The sequence below is a fragment of the Rhinolophus ferrumequinum genome, chromosome 22 (assembly GCF_004115265.2).
Source record: "Rhinolophus ferrumequinum isolate MPI-CBG mRhiFer1 chromosome 22, mRhiFer1_v1.p, whole genome shotgun sequence".
Lineage (NCBI taxonomy): Eukaryota > Metazoa > Chordata > Mammalia > Chiroptera > Rhinolophidae > Rhinolophus > Rhinolophus ferrumequinum.
In genome coordinates, this window is record NC_046305.1 from 40,345,334 (window position 1) to 40,361,547 (window position 16,214).

The 16,214-nt window shown below is 38.7% G+C and overlaps 1 protein-coding gene across 3 annotated transcripts in view; it reads right to left on the bottom strand.

Annotated features, from left to right (window-relative positions):
* Positions 1 to 2,629: 2,629 nt before the first annotated feature.
* Positions 2,630 to 16,214, bottom strand: part of VAV3 (vav guanine nucleotide exchange factor 3) — a 335,219-nt gene continuing 321,634 nt past the window's right edge. The window contains exons 24-25 of one of the 3 annotated variants that reach the window (XM_033093029.1): positions 5,521 to 5,672; positions 2,630 to 4,863 (exon numbers count right to left, since the gene is read on the bottom strand). In XM_033093029.1, the coding sequence (XP_032948920.1) occupies positions 4,822 to 4,863; positions 5,521 to 5,672 (194 nt within the window). In that variant the 3' untranslated portion in view covers positions 2,630 to 4,821. Of the gene's footprint in view, positions 4,864 to 5,520; positions 5,673 to 7,932; positions 8,153 to 16,214 lie in introns of those variants that run through there. The other 2 variants (XM_033093027.1, XM_033093028.1) reach the window with 2 other exon arrangements.

Sequence of the window (16,214 nt, forward strand, 5' to 3'; positions counted from 1 at the left end):
ACTACAATAAGGTTCCTTCCAGTGTGCCAGATGTCAGCGCATAACATTCCTAATCAGAGTCTGACCAATCCCAGAAACCTAGTTTCGGTGAAAAATGAAGTGACTAATGGACTACCTCTAAATGATTATAAACTGAGTGAAAAATTCCATCTTCCTAGTCAAAATAATGTGGAACTGTTAAATTCAACTCCTGAGACTGTTTGTGGGTTTGCATATTAATCTTCCTGAACACATACCTTTTATTCCATCTGTAATTTGAATGCTCAAAATTAAACCTTGTGTAAGAAACACAGCATTAGCTCTAGCAGTCAAAATAAAAGCTGCAAGGACATGGTTTAGTTCCCGAGTATTTTATTCAGTTCCTGAGTCATGAAGGGAAGCAGATCAACATTTCCTACGTAGCCACAACGTGCCAGGCCCTTTGCTGGACATCTTTTTCAATGTTATGGTTTATTCTTCATAGCAGACCCTCTCAGACCTCTTATCCCTTTATTACAGAAGAGGACATTGAAGCTCAGGAAAATCAATGACAGAGCTGGGGTTTGAACCCAAATCTGACTGATGCTAAAACTCCCACTCTTTCTGTGACATCATATGGTTTCATTTCCTTCCTAGAGAGACTGTCTCATCTAGAATCTGCAGTTTTGCCCCTTAATCCAATAAATGAGCCTGAATTATGCTAAAGAAATTCAAAGATTAATAGGACAACTACTCAGATTTGCCAGCAAATCCATCTGACAACGACAGCAACGATAATGATGACAAAAACGGTTCAGCATAGGTCAGGCACAATTCCACTTTATATGTGTGATTTCAGTTGAGTCTCACAACCACCCTACGAAATAGGTGCCATTATGATACTGGTTGGCTGAGCGTGGCAGGGATGGAATATGAACCCGTTGAAGGAGCCTGACATCGGAGGCCATGCTTTTATCACTCTTCTATACAGCTGTCAAATTAAATGGAACAAAGTAGGGCACCTAAAGACTAATGGTCACCATATTTTACTTCAATTGCTTGAAGAGAGAAAAATACTTGAATGTTATAAAGAACATAGTCCCATGTTAACTGAGAAATAAAGGAGGGGTTCTCATTACACCTGGCCTCATTACAGAGGATGGTCGTGATCTAATAGAAGGTTTAAAAGTCACATAAATGTTAATATGTTGAAGAGAAGGAATAAAACAAAGATACTGAAGGAACTAGCTCTTCAAGTAAAGCGAGTAAGGAGTGGATAACCCACTACTGTAATGAACATATTTCTGAGCACAGTTGTGCTGGTGATGTCATCCAAAGAGCTCCTCGTGTGGAACTCGTCCTGGTCCTCAGAAAGAATGGCCTTCCACGCTTTCCTGACCAGCCTGCCTCCACTACTGCTGAAAACCTGAAGGCCTGTTCTGTCAAGGAAACTGGCCTCTGAGTCTCTCTGGTTTAGCAGTTCATTATTTTCTATGCAAAATTTATTTCAAAATAAAAAAATAAAAAAAGTTCGATCTCTGACACCAATCTCTCTAGGCAACATCTGTTTGAAGTTTTCTTTTAGGTGGCAGAAATAAGAGAATGTTTCTGAAATCTGTGTTAATATTTGTTTATACCACTATTTTGTACTAAGCAGCTTCTTTTGGCTATGTAATCTTAGAAATCTCATTCTTGCTCCATGAAGTGTGGCAGTACAAGATGGTGGTTTTACAGGCTCTGAAGCTGGACTGCCCAAGTCAGAACCCCAGCTCTGATGTTTACCAGCTATGTGAGCAGGGTCAAGTTGAAGTCTCTCAAAATGCCTCAGTTTCTTCGTCTGAAAAGTGGAGATTATATAAGGTTCTACCCTCTGGGCTTGTTGTAAGTTAGAGCAAATAAAGCATTTAGAACAGTGTGTGGCACTAAGCAGTATGTCAGCAGGTATTATTTGCAACTATTGAGTGTTCCTTATAGACCACTGTTCATGACTTAGGCAGCAATCCTGACCTAACCTGATCAAAATTAGGGCTTCTATTTCCATGTTTTTATGAGGTTGGTATATAGTAGTCCCCCGCTTACCCACAGTTTCCCTTTCCATGGTTTCAGTTACTCCCGGTCACCTATGGTCTAAAAATATGAAATGGAAAATTGCAGAAATAAACAATTCGTAAGTATTAAATTGCACGCCATTCTGAGTAGCATGATAAAAACTCGCACTGTCCTGCTCCATCTTGCCTGGGACATGAATCTTTCCTTTGTCCAGTGTATCCACACTGTAGATGCCATCCACCCATCAGTCACTTAGTAGCCATCAAGGTTATCAGACCAAATGTCCGGTATCGCTTGTGTTCAAGTAACCCTCATTTTACATAATAATGCTGCATTCACATAACTTTTATTATAGTATATCATTTTAATAGTTCTATTTTATTATTGTTGTTAATCTCTTTATATATATATTGTTGTCAATCTCTTACTGCCTACTTTATAAATTGAACTTTATCATAGGTAAGTGTGTATTGGAAAAAACATAATATGTATGGGGTTCAGTACTATCTGAGGTTTCAGGCATCCACTGAGGGTCTTGAAATGTATTTCCAATGGATAAAGGGGGACTACTGTATTTCAAATTATGAACTCATTCGATGGAAAAACTCTTCAGCTTTTACGAAATCAAGTTAATGCAGGTAATAACTATTTATTGTATTGACATATTTACAAAATATTGCAAAATGAAATACCACCTTAATTCACCATATTACATAAGTGCTTCATACAGGCAAGACAAAGTATATGGAGAAACATTGGCTTCTGTCTTTGGTATTAGAAATCTACACAAATCTGCAGCATTTTAAGTTTCCAATACAAAGTACTAAACATAGACAAAGATGTAATCAGTAGCGTCATGAAAAGGATCTCTAATATCCTCTGCTAGGAAACCCTCAGGTCCATGAAATGCATCAGGAAGACCAAACACCATTTGTAAGGGTGGGAGTCTATTGGCTAAAATGACAATCAAAGGAACAACACAAGCTACAGTACTCTGCACACATATGTTTCAATGCGTGGAGCTACACTCTCCATAACAACATTTGGCTGACAGTAATAGACAAAACATTCCTCAGACACAGTCACAGATAAGACTTTATAGGAAGAATCCATTCCAGGAGTACACCTTGCCGATATAACTTTACTGTACAGAACACTTTATAAAATTCATTTCTGTGATCATTTACACATATACAAAAAAACTTAACTGGTTTTAGCAAATAATAATTTTTCTAAAACACAATCACAGTTTACATAATTCTGAGGTAAAGGTCATGACTCTATCCTATTTGAGAAATCCTAGCCCATGAGGGTCCATGAGGGTCTCTAAAGGAGGAGGGGTGAGCACTGAACGTCAAGTTTTGGCATTCAAGTGGTTTGGGGAGAGGGAAGGCCACACCTATCTCATTTCAGAGAAGATCCAAAATTTCAGAACTGAACATTCCTAGTTTGGCTCGATTAAATTAATGCTTCTAATGTTTTGTTTTGTTTTCTTCAAACATGAAACACTCTGAATCTTGTCAGAACATGACTTCTGCTATGGAAAAAAAATATTTCCTCAGGAAAGGGCCAAGTTAGTGTCTTCACTTGGCTGTCTTGACAGAGCACTCTGTGTACCACAGGAAGAACATATTTAGACTTCTCACATAAAAAGTGAAGTCTTGGTCAAACAAATGCACTGCAGAACCGATCTTTCCACCAGGGAAGACACACCCAGAAAGGGCCTGCTGATGCAGAGACCCTCATCAGTGAGAAGCTGAGAGCCCACACTGAATGAGACCGGAAAAGCCTGTGACCCTACTATCCTGGAAATGCATAAAGGACCCAGCTGTGCTTTCCTACCAAAACCTTCAACTAAGTTGTTTGTGCTGCTGTAAATACTCCAGGGAAATATGAGAATCAGCAAATATGTCCCAGGTCTTTTAGCAGGGAGGAAAAGACATGTGTTAATAGATGTTGCTTCTATAAAATGACAATATAAATTACAGCCCTTGATCTGTTTCTGTAAACAATGCCACCTTACTCAGGTTACTTGCAACTACCTGTAATATACACAGCCAAGATTATTTCATAAAATGAAGTACTACATTTCCAAAATAACCCTGTGAAATCACGAAGGTTTTGAAGATTTACTATGAAGACACTCTCTTTTATGTACTTTCTTCTTTTTATAAAGAGATTTGCAAATATAATCAAAACATCAAATGAATAATTAAAATCCCTCTGGGATATATCACTTATGAAGCAAACCTGAGCATTTGCCTCTTATCTTATAGTTACATCTGGGTTTGCCAGGTAATGAGTCACCTTGTGAGGCAATTTAAAACAAGTAACGCTGGACGTTTCCAGTAGGCTGCCCAAATGGCAGAGCTCTAATTTTTCTTCATGCTGGGAAAAGCAAAATTAAATTTCTTCTCTGTACGATCAAAAATTCTGGTGAATGGCATGTGAGAGGAAAGTAAATCTGCATTAAACATGTACTAATGGCAGGCATTCATGGTGTCTGAAGGAATGAAGTAAAAAGAAACACGAACCAATGTGTTTGCAGGGCTCTTTTGAGAAGAAGAGCTTTTGGCTTTGCCCTGGCCCCTGACAATGACAGACAGGCAGGCTGCTTCTTGCACAGCTCCAGGCAAGCCATTAAACTGTCAGTACCAGCATCTTTAGATCTCAGTATTAAGACTTAGGAAGGAGAATGTTGAACAGCCAGAAATGCAGCGTTTTAAACACTTCAGTTAATTCACAAGGCTGTGCAGGCTTCTGTTTATCCCTTCTCTGAAATTTCTAGTGCAATGTGCAACGCTGGATTGGCACTTATTCATCCATTTCCACATACGTAGATGGAAACCAGCCCACCTGAAAAAGAAAAGCAACCAACATCACAACATGACTTTGCATCTGGCAATTTAAAGGGTTCTACAAACAGAGCATATCGTGTTCATAATACCGGATTAAGCTGGAGTTTTATACCCACTGTAGGGGAAGAAGATTGGTTTAACTGCTCCTAGAGCCTGATGGAGTGAATGATAGAAACAGGAATATAAAATAAACTTAAATAATGTTTTAATCTGCTAGCATACAAATAAACATGTAAATTAAGTGTAATGCAGGGCTCTACTACTCAGTGATCCCTATTTCTGCTATAAAACAGAACAGGATATAAAGACAGAGGTACTATGTCTCATTCCTTCCCATTTAGATTGGCAGCTCTTATAGATACTTTGTACTACACATAAAGTTTATGTTTGAGGCTTAGGAACTAAAAAAAATTCAACCCTTGTCCAAACAGGAAGCTATCATTCGTGTCCAAGGGAAACCTCATTGATGCCACTCTCATCATATTCGTTCAACACATTTTTCTTGAGTGCCTATTATCAGTAAGAACCAGCACCAGCGTCTGGAGCCAGGGCTGCAATACAGTTGAGGGGCTTCTCCCCAGCACCACGATGGGTGTCAATGACTGCCCAGTTCCCTTCGTTTACATGCATAAGCACGTCGAGAGGGCCCACTCACCTTGCCATTCACTTCTCCTCTCCACCAGCCATTTGCACCCATCTTCGTGTAAATCTTCACCACGTCTCCTTTCAGCAAGGACAGTTCTCGCATATCTCTTGCACAGAAGTCATAACGTGCAATGGCAATGCCTAGCACTTTCGGGCTTAACACTGTGGAGAAATGAGGGGGAGTCCATTGATTTGCAGGTTAACAACCATAAGAACTTAATCAGATGGATGCTATCGATGCTACCGAAATGCACAGCCATGATTTCATTACAGACTAGTGATAATGGCAGGGGAGCTTGAAAGCAAGTGGCAGAACTTCTGTGTCAATTCAATCAGGTGTAGTCGAGTTCGTTTCATAAAGTTTAAAGACCATTGTTCTGTTTTCATATTCTTTATAACTTCAAAACAAGGACTAGTATTTGTAAGAAAAAAATGGTTAATATCTAAGTAACTATCTAAGGAGACAGAATGTAAAATAACTAGCATAAATTTCCTAATAATCACACAGTCATCTACTTCTTACTACCGTGTTTCCCCGAAAATAAGACCTACCTGGACCATCAGCTCTAATGCGTCTTTTGGAGCAAAAACTAATATAAGACCCAGTATTATATTATATTATATTATATTATATTATATTATATTATATATTTTACATTATATTATATAAGACCCGGTCTTGTATTTTATTATATAAGACCAGGTCTTATATTTTATTATAAGAACGGGTCTTATATTAATTTTTGCTCCAAAAGATACATTAGAGCTGATGGTCTGGGTAGGTCTTATTTTCAGGGAAACACTGTAGAATCTCTAAAGGTAAAAAGCTTTATGTTTTAATCTCATAACCTTTTTGACTAAGACTCAAAACAACCAAACTTTTGCTCAGAAAGTCTCCTGTTGGCACCATGTCATCACTTCTAGTTAAATGGTACTTCCTCATCTAGCCAACCTTTCTTTGTTAAAACTATTCGGGGATGAACTCACTTATTGTTTTATATATAATTTCACTTATGTGAAAATGCTGAAATTAGGTTTCACATAAAGAACACACAAACACCATTTATTTTTTTCTTTCAAACAAATATTGCCTTATAGAAAATCTTTACTGAAGTATGTAATCAAAAATAAGATGTCAGGGTAGTCATCTTCAATATTCAGATATACATACTTTTTTTTTTTAATGGAAGGAGAGGACTTACTCCCTGCCCTTACCTGCCCCGTCTTAAAAGCAAAACTCCACTCAGGCTGTAAGTTTGTTCGTCTCTAGTGTTTCATAACACATTTTATATTAACTTCTCTACCTGTTGCTCTTTGGGGTTATAAAGTATTTTCAATGATATGTTCAGTGATTCTGAGAATCACTCACATGGGATTGGTGGGACTTTATAAACCTTAAATGGTGGAGGAACTTAAGTATAAGAAAAAGAAACAAATGGGAAACACCATCCATCTGTACTTTTAACAGTTCCCAGTGCCCAGGCAGCTGCAATTACAACGTCTGTTACCCTGGCAGAGCCTGCCCACTTGGAGACAGAGATCTCTGGCCTATTATTTGTGGCTTTGCTGTGACAGAAATTTTTTTAGTCTCCAGGTGTCGATCATAAGATAAACGAATCGCAATGCTGTAGATTTTAGAACTGTAAAGGGAGTAAAAATAGGCCATTTTATTTTACTGTTCGGACAAAACCCACTTTAATAGTTTTCTTATTGAATGCCATCCCCTTACCAGGGCACTACTTTAGAGTGGGCACACATAAAAATGTAACTGTGATGGAAAAACCCAGTTACCAGCTTAACTGTGAGACCCTGCACAGGTCTCTTAACTCCTTTAGGCCACGTTTTTCTCATCTATAAAATGAAAGGTCCAGACGAGATGATTTCTAAGGTCCTTCTAGTTCTAAATTGTTCCAATTGGGAACTTATATTTTTCTTGAGTGCTAAGATTCCATTGGAACTTACAGGTTAATTTTTAAAATCTGTAAGGAAACATACTTTATCTAACCATAATGTACTCCCCTACATGTCACATAAACAACCATTAAATTCTCTAGTCAATGACAAAAATCAAGACCAAAATGCCCGTGCACAAACTTATGGGCACACTCATCCTTTCAAGCAATATGTACTGAATTTTACTCTTGTATTCGAAGACAAAGTTGGGATTTTGGTTGTATTTATTTTCTTAATGGAAATACATAAACACTGACTTTTCTCAACTCAAATGTCTGACCCTCAAGAAAACTAGTGATTTCACAGAGTGCTTCACGTCCCCCTTTATACTTTCAGCCCCCATCCCTTTCCCACCTCTCCCCAACAGATAAAATAGAAAACGGCTCACTGGAATATATAGCATGAGCATACACATAAACAGAGGAGTGAAATGTCATGACAAACAGTGACTTTATGACAGAGGAGAGGAAAGTGCATGGTGGGAATGTGACTCAAGGGACTATTTGTGAGGAGATGTATCTACATGAGAAGCCATACACAGAAGTCAAAATATTTTATTTGCAAACAGCAGCAAGTTGGAAAGACATATAAAAGCAGTAAAGCAGTACCTGACCAGAAAGGAGTAGAAGGGGGAACAAAGCTGTAGCCTGGAGGAGTTACAAAAGAAAACCCACAGAACAAAGAAGGGGCTTAGAGAAAGAAAAAAAAAGAGAAGCAAAAGAACATTTAGGTATCGGCAAAAAAAAACCATCTCAACACAGCTATTTTGTTGTCTATAATCATTAAGAAAATTGTCACATCAAAGTTGCAATATCAAGCTTCGCTGTCACCCACTTCTCTCCTACCACCATTTCTCAATGAAGAGCAAGCCAAACTTTTACGTTTTGATTCACATTAGTTCTACAATCCAGAGTTGCCTGTCGCTTTGCAGGTGAACACAGCATGCCCACTCCTTGTTGCCACCTTTGAAGCCCTCCCATCCAAGGATGGGCTTCTCCTCTTGATGTGATGCACAATTCCCACTAATGCAAAACATGCTTAAATCAAAACTGATATAAAAAAGGGAAGATAAGCGTCTGCAGGGTGGTACCAATGAAACATGTGGAATCCATCGAAAATTCAAGAAAATCACTCAAATGATTTGTTAAGAATCACGCCACTCCCCAACCAAACATGCGCATGCTTATTTCCAGAAATAAAACATAAACCACTCTGCAGCTTATCATATCTGGAAAAGCAAGTAAGAAAGTAAATATATCCTCCCAATTGTAGGAATGTAGGGAGAAGTTATGTGCACTTGGACGTTCAAAATCTTTTCACTCTACTTTTAATAATAAGAGCGAACGTTTGTCAAATGGCTCTGAGGTGTTAAATGCCACGCTCAGTGTTCTATATTCAGTATTTCATTAATCACAACAGCTTAAAGAGGAAGGTACTGATACAATTCCCCCTTTGTATTTGAGAGGATCCTAGATTGAAACCCAGGCTGTGTGACGCCAGGGTCTAGGCTCTCCACCGCTAACCATTTCGCCACTACTCTGTGCCAGGCCGTTGGTCACAGCGCTCTGCCTGCTGATACCATGGTGCCATTGCAATGGAAAAGGAAGGTGTGGTTATAAACTTTCTCCCAATATTTATTTTCCCATTTGCCCATGTAATTGATTGTTTGGTTGGACTGTGTTTGCCTAGAAGCAAGACTACATTTCCCAGCCTTCTTAGAGGTGGTGCAGCTATATGACCAAGTTCTCGTCACTGGGATATAAGCAAAAGTATCATAAGGAAGCTTCTGGTACCTTTTCTGGCAAGGCAGCTGCCACATGTCTTTGCCACCCCCCACCCCGACCCGACCCCTTTTTAGTTCTTTAATCTATCCTGTTGTCTGGCATATAAGAGCTACCATCTTGGTCCATGAGAAGGCAGGCCTCATCTTAAGGATGAGCATGGCCTTGAAGGAATCTGGGTTACCGAAGCTTTTGTGGAACAGAGATGACCTGCCCTTCTCCACAGCTCTGCACTGACTGACTACTTTCAGGATTTCATGGGAAAGAGAAACAAATGTCTATCCCCTTTAAGCCAATGGTTTTGGGGTTTCTGTTACTTGTACCTGGGCCTAATCTAAACTGTACCAAAAAGCTTTCTATAACCAAGGATGAGGTGAAAGTGGGCTAAGTAAACTGGGAGTGAGTCCATAAAATCTTCCAATAGCTGCTGCTTCTTTTCAGGTCTCTGATTGATTTGAGAGCCACAGGTTCTTTCAAAGTTAACACTCTTGTCAGGAAGGGGTTCTAGAGACCCTAAGAATAGGGGATTTCCAGATACCACCCAAGTAGACTGGCCAAGGGAACTGGAGGAGGTTCAGTCGTTCCTGGAACCGTGGACTTTGGAGCCCTTATCTATGCACGGGCACACTCACAATACTTTTTTCACAAAGCCTCACATATGTTTAACCTACTCTGAAGATTATCTTTGTTGATAATCAGGGTTCTTTCCCAATCTATTGCACATTCCACATTACATTCTTTTTTTAAATGCAGTGGTACATGTACCATATTTCCCCAAAAGTAAGACCTAGCCTAACAATCAGCTCTAATGCATCTTTTGGAGCAAAAATTAATATAAGACCCGGTCTTATTTTACTATAATATAAGACCGGGTATAATGTAATACAATGTAATGTAATATAATATAATATAATATAATATAATATAATATAATATAATATATAATACCAGGTCTTATATTAATTTTTGCTCCAAAAGACGCATTAGAGCTGATTGCCTGCCTAGGTTTTACTTTCGGGGAAACATGGTATTACAACTAATTTTACAATCTGTCCAATTCCTTTATTGCCATACAATATAACTGGTATCTTTTCATTTCCTTGAGATCATGATATACCCACTACTAGAGAGAGGACAGGATGCCATCTCTAATTTAATAAGAAAAATGGCACACACCTATTAGTGGCAGAAAATCTGGTGAGAAGATTCCTATCCTATATCTGTGAGAAATTAAATTAGAAACTCTCATTCTATGCATTACTTCTGGCAGGTATTAGAATTTTCTCCTTGAACTGTTTTCTACGTGTCCATCCTTGATTCTCTCCCTGGGACTATTTTATCCATAAAGTAATAAGAGAAGACCATTTCTTCTTTTATAATTTCCAATGAAGCTATTGTAAACTAAGAGTCTGGAGTATAACAAGAGATAAGTTAGCTCCAGAAGGAAGAAATAAAAAAAATCAATGGAAGCACAATTAAATGCAATTTAAACAATCTCAACAATAGGTAGATATATTAGATCAGATAATCTCTCTGTAATCTTAAAATACCTAACATTCCTGAGGTAATATGGGTACTGCCTCACCAAAGGACTTAAATCTCTGTTTCAAATACATAGTGTCTGTGAGCTACCCTAAAAGCCTTCTTTAACCTAAAAGCCTTACAGGCATTTGTATTCATGTCAAGTAGCTACATTTCAAATCTTCTTTAATCTTATCTAAAATATTATAATGTTAACTAAATGGAAGTTATTTCCCTCTGATTGGCCCTTGCTTCCTCTGCTGGCTTCTCTCTACTGAACATTTTCCGCAAAGAATGGAACAGATTTTTTGGATATGCCTTGGCCCCCTCACCTGAATTCCAGTCTGTGACTTCAGGACCCTGCCGGGAGGTACAACCATTTTATCTCTGATTTAACTTATCTGAAACCAAACTCATCCTGAAGCAAAACTTCCTCCCTGTGATCTAGCTCAACCTCTAACATTTCTGGGTTTTTTTTTTAATGACTTCCGTGTTCTCTTGCAATCCATCCTTGCAAATTCAGGGTATTCTGTTTCCCAATTGGCTTTCTGCTTTCAGCTTTCTTTCCATTCTATTCTAAATACTCCTCTCAGCTATTCATTGTAAACGTAGATTCATTATTCTTTTCCCTAAATTAAGAAGTCCAATCTCCTGACCTGAATTCCATGACAATTCATAGTCTGGCCAAAACCTGCCTTTCTAACCATATCTGCCATCATTTTCCTGTACAAATTCTTTTCACCCAGACCAATTTCCTAATACCAACCCCCTCGTGCACCCCCCAGGCCCTCAGCTTCATTTTCAACTCAAAACTTCTGCTCATTCTGGAATGCTGCTCCTTCCCCTCTCCAGATAACCTTAACGTCCTTGTCTCCAAAGGTCAGCCCAGGCCCCATCCATGAACCTTCCATGACCAATCCAGACACATGCCCCTTTCTCTGTTCTTTCCAGCCATTGATTTTGCACTTACATCATGGCACTCCCTGACTCTGCTGTTTAATTACTGCACGTGTTCTTGTGTTCTACCTCCAGTCAGTCATTGATTCTGGAGAGCAGGGGCCAGCTCTTCTATTGTGCCTGCACCCCCACGCCCCTGAAGGGTCAGGCCCAGTGCTAAGCAACTGAAGCTGCTGAATGGACATGTATCTCAGCAGGATACTTAATTCTGCCAGCTTTTTAGGTCTCCACCTCCTATTCGCTTAGCTCATCTTTTGCTCACTTAACTGCTCAATAAGACTTCCAACACAAGTCGGCACAACATACAGGAACGGATGTGAGATATGCTCAGGTTTTATTCCCCAGGATCCCTGAGAGCCATAATCTATCAATGATATTTCTACAATAACTGTAATTTTTTCTGAGATGTTGAACAGCTTTAAATACTGTAGGTCTCATGGCATTAACCATACTGTATGCCTGAGAAATTTTGAGGTAGAAGGTTAATCAGTTTCTCCTGCCACCCAGTGGATAGCTCTCAGCCAAACATTTTAAGGATTGTTAGGGATGCTTTCTACTTTTCTACACATTGTAGCTTGACTTATTGTTGCCACTCTCTCTGTACATCAATTTTCACTACCTTTGGGTCCTTAATTCTCTCTGGCTGGCAACATAGCATTTAAATGGCTTGGCACCTATGGAGACAAGAGTATCAGATAACGTGTGTCCCTAGGAAAGTATGGATTTAAATCTAGATGTAAGCAATGTCAGAACAAGGTACTTGATAAAAATACTTTGCAGAATGATTTAACCTGCAAAACATCTTTATATCCATACTGAGAATACATCCACCTATTTTTACGCATGTATACAGATAAATGTTTTCCTCATCAAACTCCTTCTACTGTATCAAGACATCATAATATAAGATTACAGTAGCATACCCTGGAATGGAATTAAAACAGCTGAGTAACAGTGACGTTCAAATGCAAATGTTGAGAGATTATCTCTTGGCCCTGTCTCTTCCTAGCCTTATATTCCCTTCACCACCTAATATCAGACAGTTGGCCTGGTATTTTGGGGAAGCTTCTTGAGAGAAAGAACTCTTTTATTCATGTTTGTACCCACTGAGACAATATTAAATTAATGTTGAAATCTTTTTCATTGCAATAATCAGTTGCCAACCGCATGCTTTAGTTAAGGGCCTAACTTCCTTCCTCAGACACTTTTAACTCCGATTAGCACAGACAAAGGAGAACCTTGCTCATAGAGGCCACCATATGCAGGCAGGCCTCGCTGCTCATTTCTTACATGTATGGTACCTGGCATACAATCAGGCTAATAGGCATGGAACGTAAGCAAGTAAGTGGCCCATAGTTTAATGCCTTCATGTTTCTTATTAGGGACTATTAAGAATATAGTCAACTATTTTCACGTTAAACAAATCCCGAAGTACCAACATTCTCTAATCGAAACAGAAATTATCTGTTAAATAAATAAATTGGAAACAGAAGCTATCAGGATAGTCATAATCAACTGATTGGCAAATCATTAGTGAATATTATTCAGTTCTGAGACTTGACCAAGAAGAGAGAGCCACAGAACACAGAAGTATGTCAACTTAAAAAAAGAACACAGTGTTTACAGTAGAATAGAAAAGTATGAATGAATTGATATCTGATGCCTATACTTTTGTTGTCAAGGCTAATTAAGCACTGCCTTAAAGTGATAAGCTCTGCCTTGATCAGACTACTTCTGTTCATGAGCAAATGAACATCTATTCAATTTTCAGTAATGTTTGAAATGTGTACACAGCAGAGACCAAGCTCAATCAGCACTCTTTCTGAGGTACTGGTTATCAAATCACACAGTACTTTTGAACTACCCCTTGATTTTTCATTACATGCATTTGCTAATTATTGTTTGGGATAGACATTACCTAACGCTCAGCTTTAAGTTGTAACAACTACATGTGTTCACACTCATTTACGTAATAAAAAGCTGTTAGTAAAAATACCAGGGGGTGCCAAAAAATGTACACAAGTGGACACTTCGGTCAACGTTGCTCAAGCATAATCAGAAGTGTCTGGACACTGATGGTAACCACTTTGAGCACCTGTTGTAATTGCAGAAGTCAAACGTGACTTGTAACACCTTTTGCTATTGGTATATATTGAGTATAACAATTTTAATAGATTTTTCCTTTCTAAAAATGTGTGTACTTTTTTTTGGCACCCTCTGTATCTGGCAATTGGACCGATACTACCACCATCAATACAGGGATCCTTGTACATTCATGGCCCAGCAGTAATCTAGAGGTTTTCTGGAAGAACGATATCCTCTTATAACTCCAAGTTATAAAGAGTGAAATATATTAGAATGAGTATGGAAATATTTAGAATTAATACTAAGATTGTAGTGAGTTGAATGGTACCCACCCCCCCAGAGATATGTCCACGCAGAACCTGTGAACATGACCTTATTTGGAAAAAATTTCTTAGCAGATGTAAGTTAAGGATCCCAAGGTGAGAGATCATCCAATATTAGGATGGGCTCTAAATGCAATGACAAGTGTCTTTATAAGAGAAGAGAAAGCGAGATGACGCACAGAGGAGAAGGTAATATGAAGACCAGAGATTGGAGTGATACATCTACAAGCCACGGACTGCAGGGGATTGCCAGCAGCCATCCAGAAGCTAATGGATTCCCTCTCAGCGCCCCCAGAAGCAACGCACCCTTGATTTCAAACTTCTGGCCTCCAGAACTTGAGAGAGTAAATTTCTGTTGTTTTAAGCCACGCAGTGTGTGGTAATTTTTATGGCACCCTGGGAAACTAATACAATGAGATTAAAACAAATATTAAATTATCACAATAAAATTAGACCCACTCAAACCCAAATGCCAAATGACTAAGGAAAAAGATGACAAAAGGCTGAGGATAAGAAAATAAGGGTAGATGAACATAGGTATGTTGAATTACAAGCGTGAGAAGGTAAGAACTAAATTAGGTAGATGTTTGAGGAGTTTGTATAAAGGAGATAATAAATATTATCCACTTTTACACTGGAATAAAACTAATAAGTAGTGGTAAAGCATATCAAGATTTTTCAGGAATTGTCAGGAATAAAAAAGCCATATTATGTTACATTGAGATAAATAAATATAAATTATACAAATCCTCCAAGTCCAAGTTTCTAAAACACTGGCTAAAATGAAGCTAAGCACCTTGTGAGACGGCCAACAGAATAACCTGGATACTTGTGTAGAAGGAAAAGAGACCACACCAGAGAGAGCAGCCCAGGTGCTGGCTCTGGCTTTTACTTTTTCCTGCAAGGTCATTTTTACGGTCCCAATGATCCAGCAAGCCTTTGTCAGATTTTGAAGAATTACTATAATATTCGTCACCACACCAAAAAGAACATGCTGATCTATATTTTGCTTGCAAACTCACCCATCTTTCCATGCTTTTTCAAATATCAAATCCACATAGCCCTTTAATACCTGCTTTGTCTCCCACGGACCTTAGGTTCTGACTTCACTTACTTGACCTTTCTGCACCCCTGTTTCATGAAAGGCATTGTACAAAGTGCAATTTGGGGATAAGAAACAAAGGAGGCTGGTTCCTAGGTCTTCTAGGAAAAATACACCAAAAGAAATAATTCAACCTATACAGAAATTATACTATGTTCTATGTATAGTATGAAATGAAGTATTAAGATTCGTAAAACTCTCTCTTCAACCCAGACCACTCTTCTTGGTGGCAACTGCCTGCAGAACCATTGAGTATGCACAGGTACCTCAAATTTTGTGCAAAATTGAATGTAGCATCTTCTCTCTATACCTGTTATACCTCTTTTCTTTCCTGGTCAGTCAGTGGTTTCACCATTTGCCAGTTATCCAAGGCAAATACTTGCATATCATACTTGTGCTACTTCTACCCAAACGCCTTTATCCAATCAATTCAAGCTCCAGAATATATTCAAATCTGCCCACTGTCCCGCTCCACTGTCACTATTCAACACTTGTCCAAACCACCATCATGCTTCCCATGGACATCTGTAATAGCTCCCTAACTCCTCTCTTTTCTGTCCGTGCCTCCCTCCAAGCCACTCCTCACATAGTAGCCAGTGATCTTTTAAACGATGTAAATCAGTTCACGTCATTTTCAGCTTATAAAGCTTCACTATAATTCTACTGCATAGAATATCAATAGATCCATTCACTATGCTACAAACACATTAACCTCATTCCAATTCCTTAAATATATAAAGTTCCTTCCTGTTTAAGATCCTTCACACAAGCTCCTTCTTCACTGTGGAGTTTCCCTACTCTCCACTACCCTATACCCTGCCAGCCCGCCTAGATCATTTCTGTTTCAACAAAATGTCCTTCCCTGGTCCGGCAGGTTAAACAGGCCCTCTTGTCATACCCTGTCACCCATGCTCCCACTTCACAAGACTTATTAGAATTTGTGATCATTTATGAAGTTACTTGTTTTACTTTTGTTCCTGTC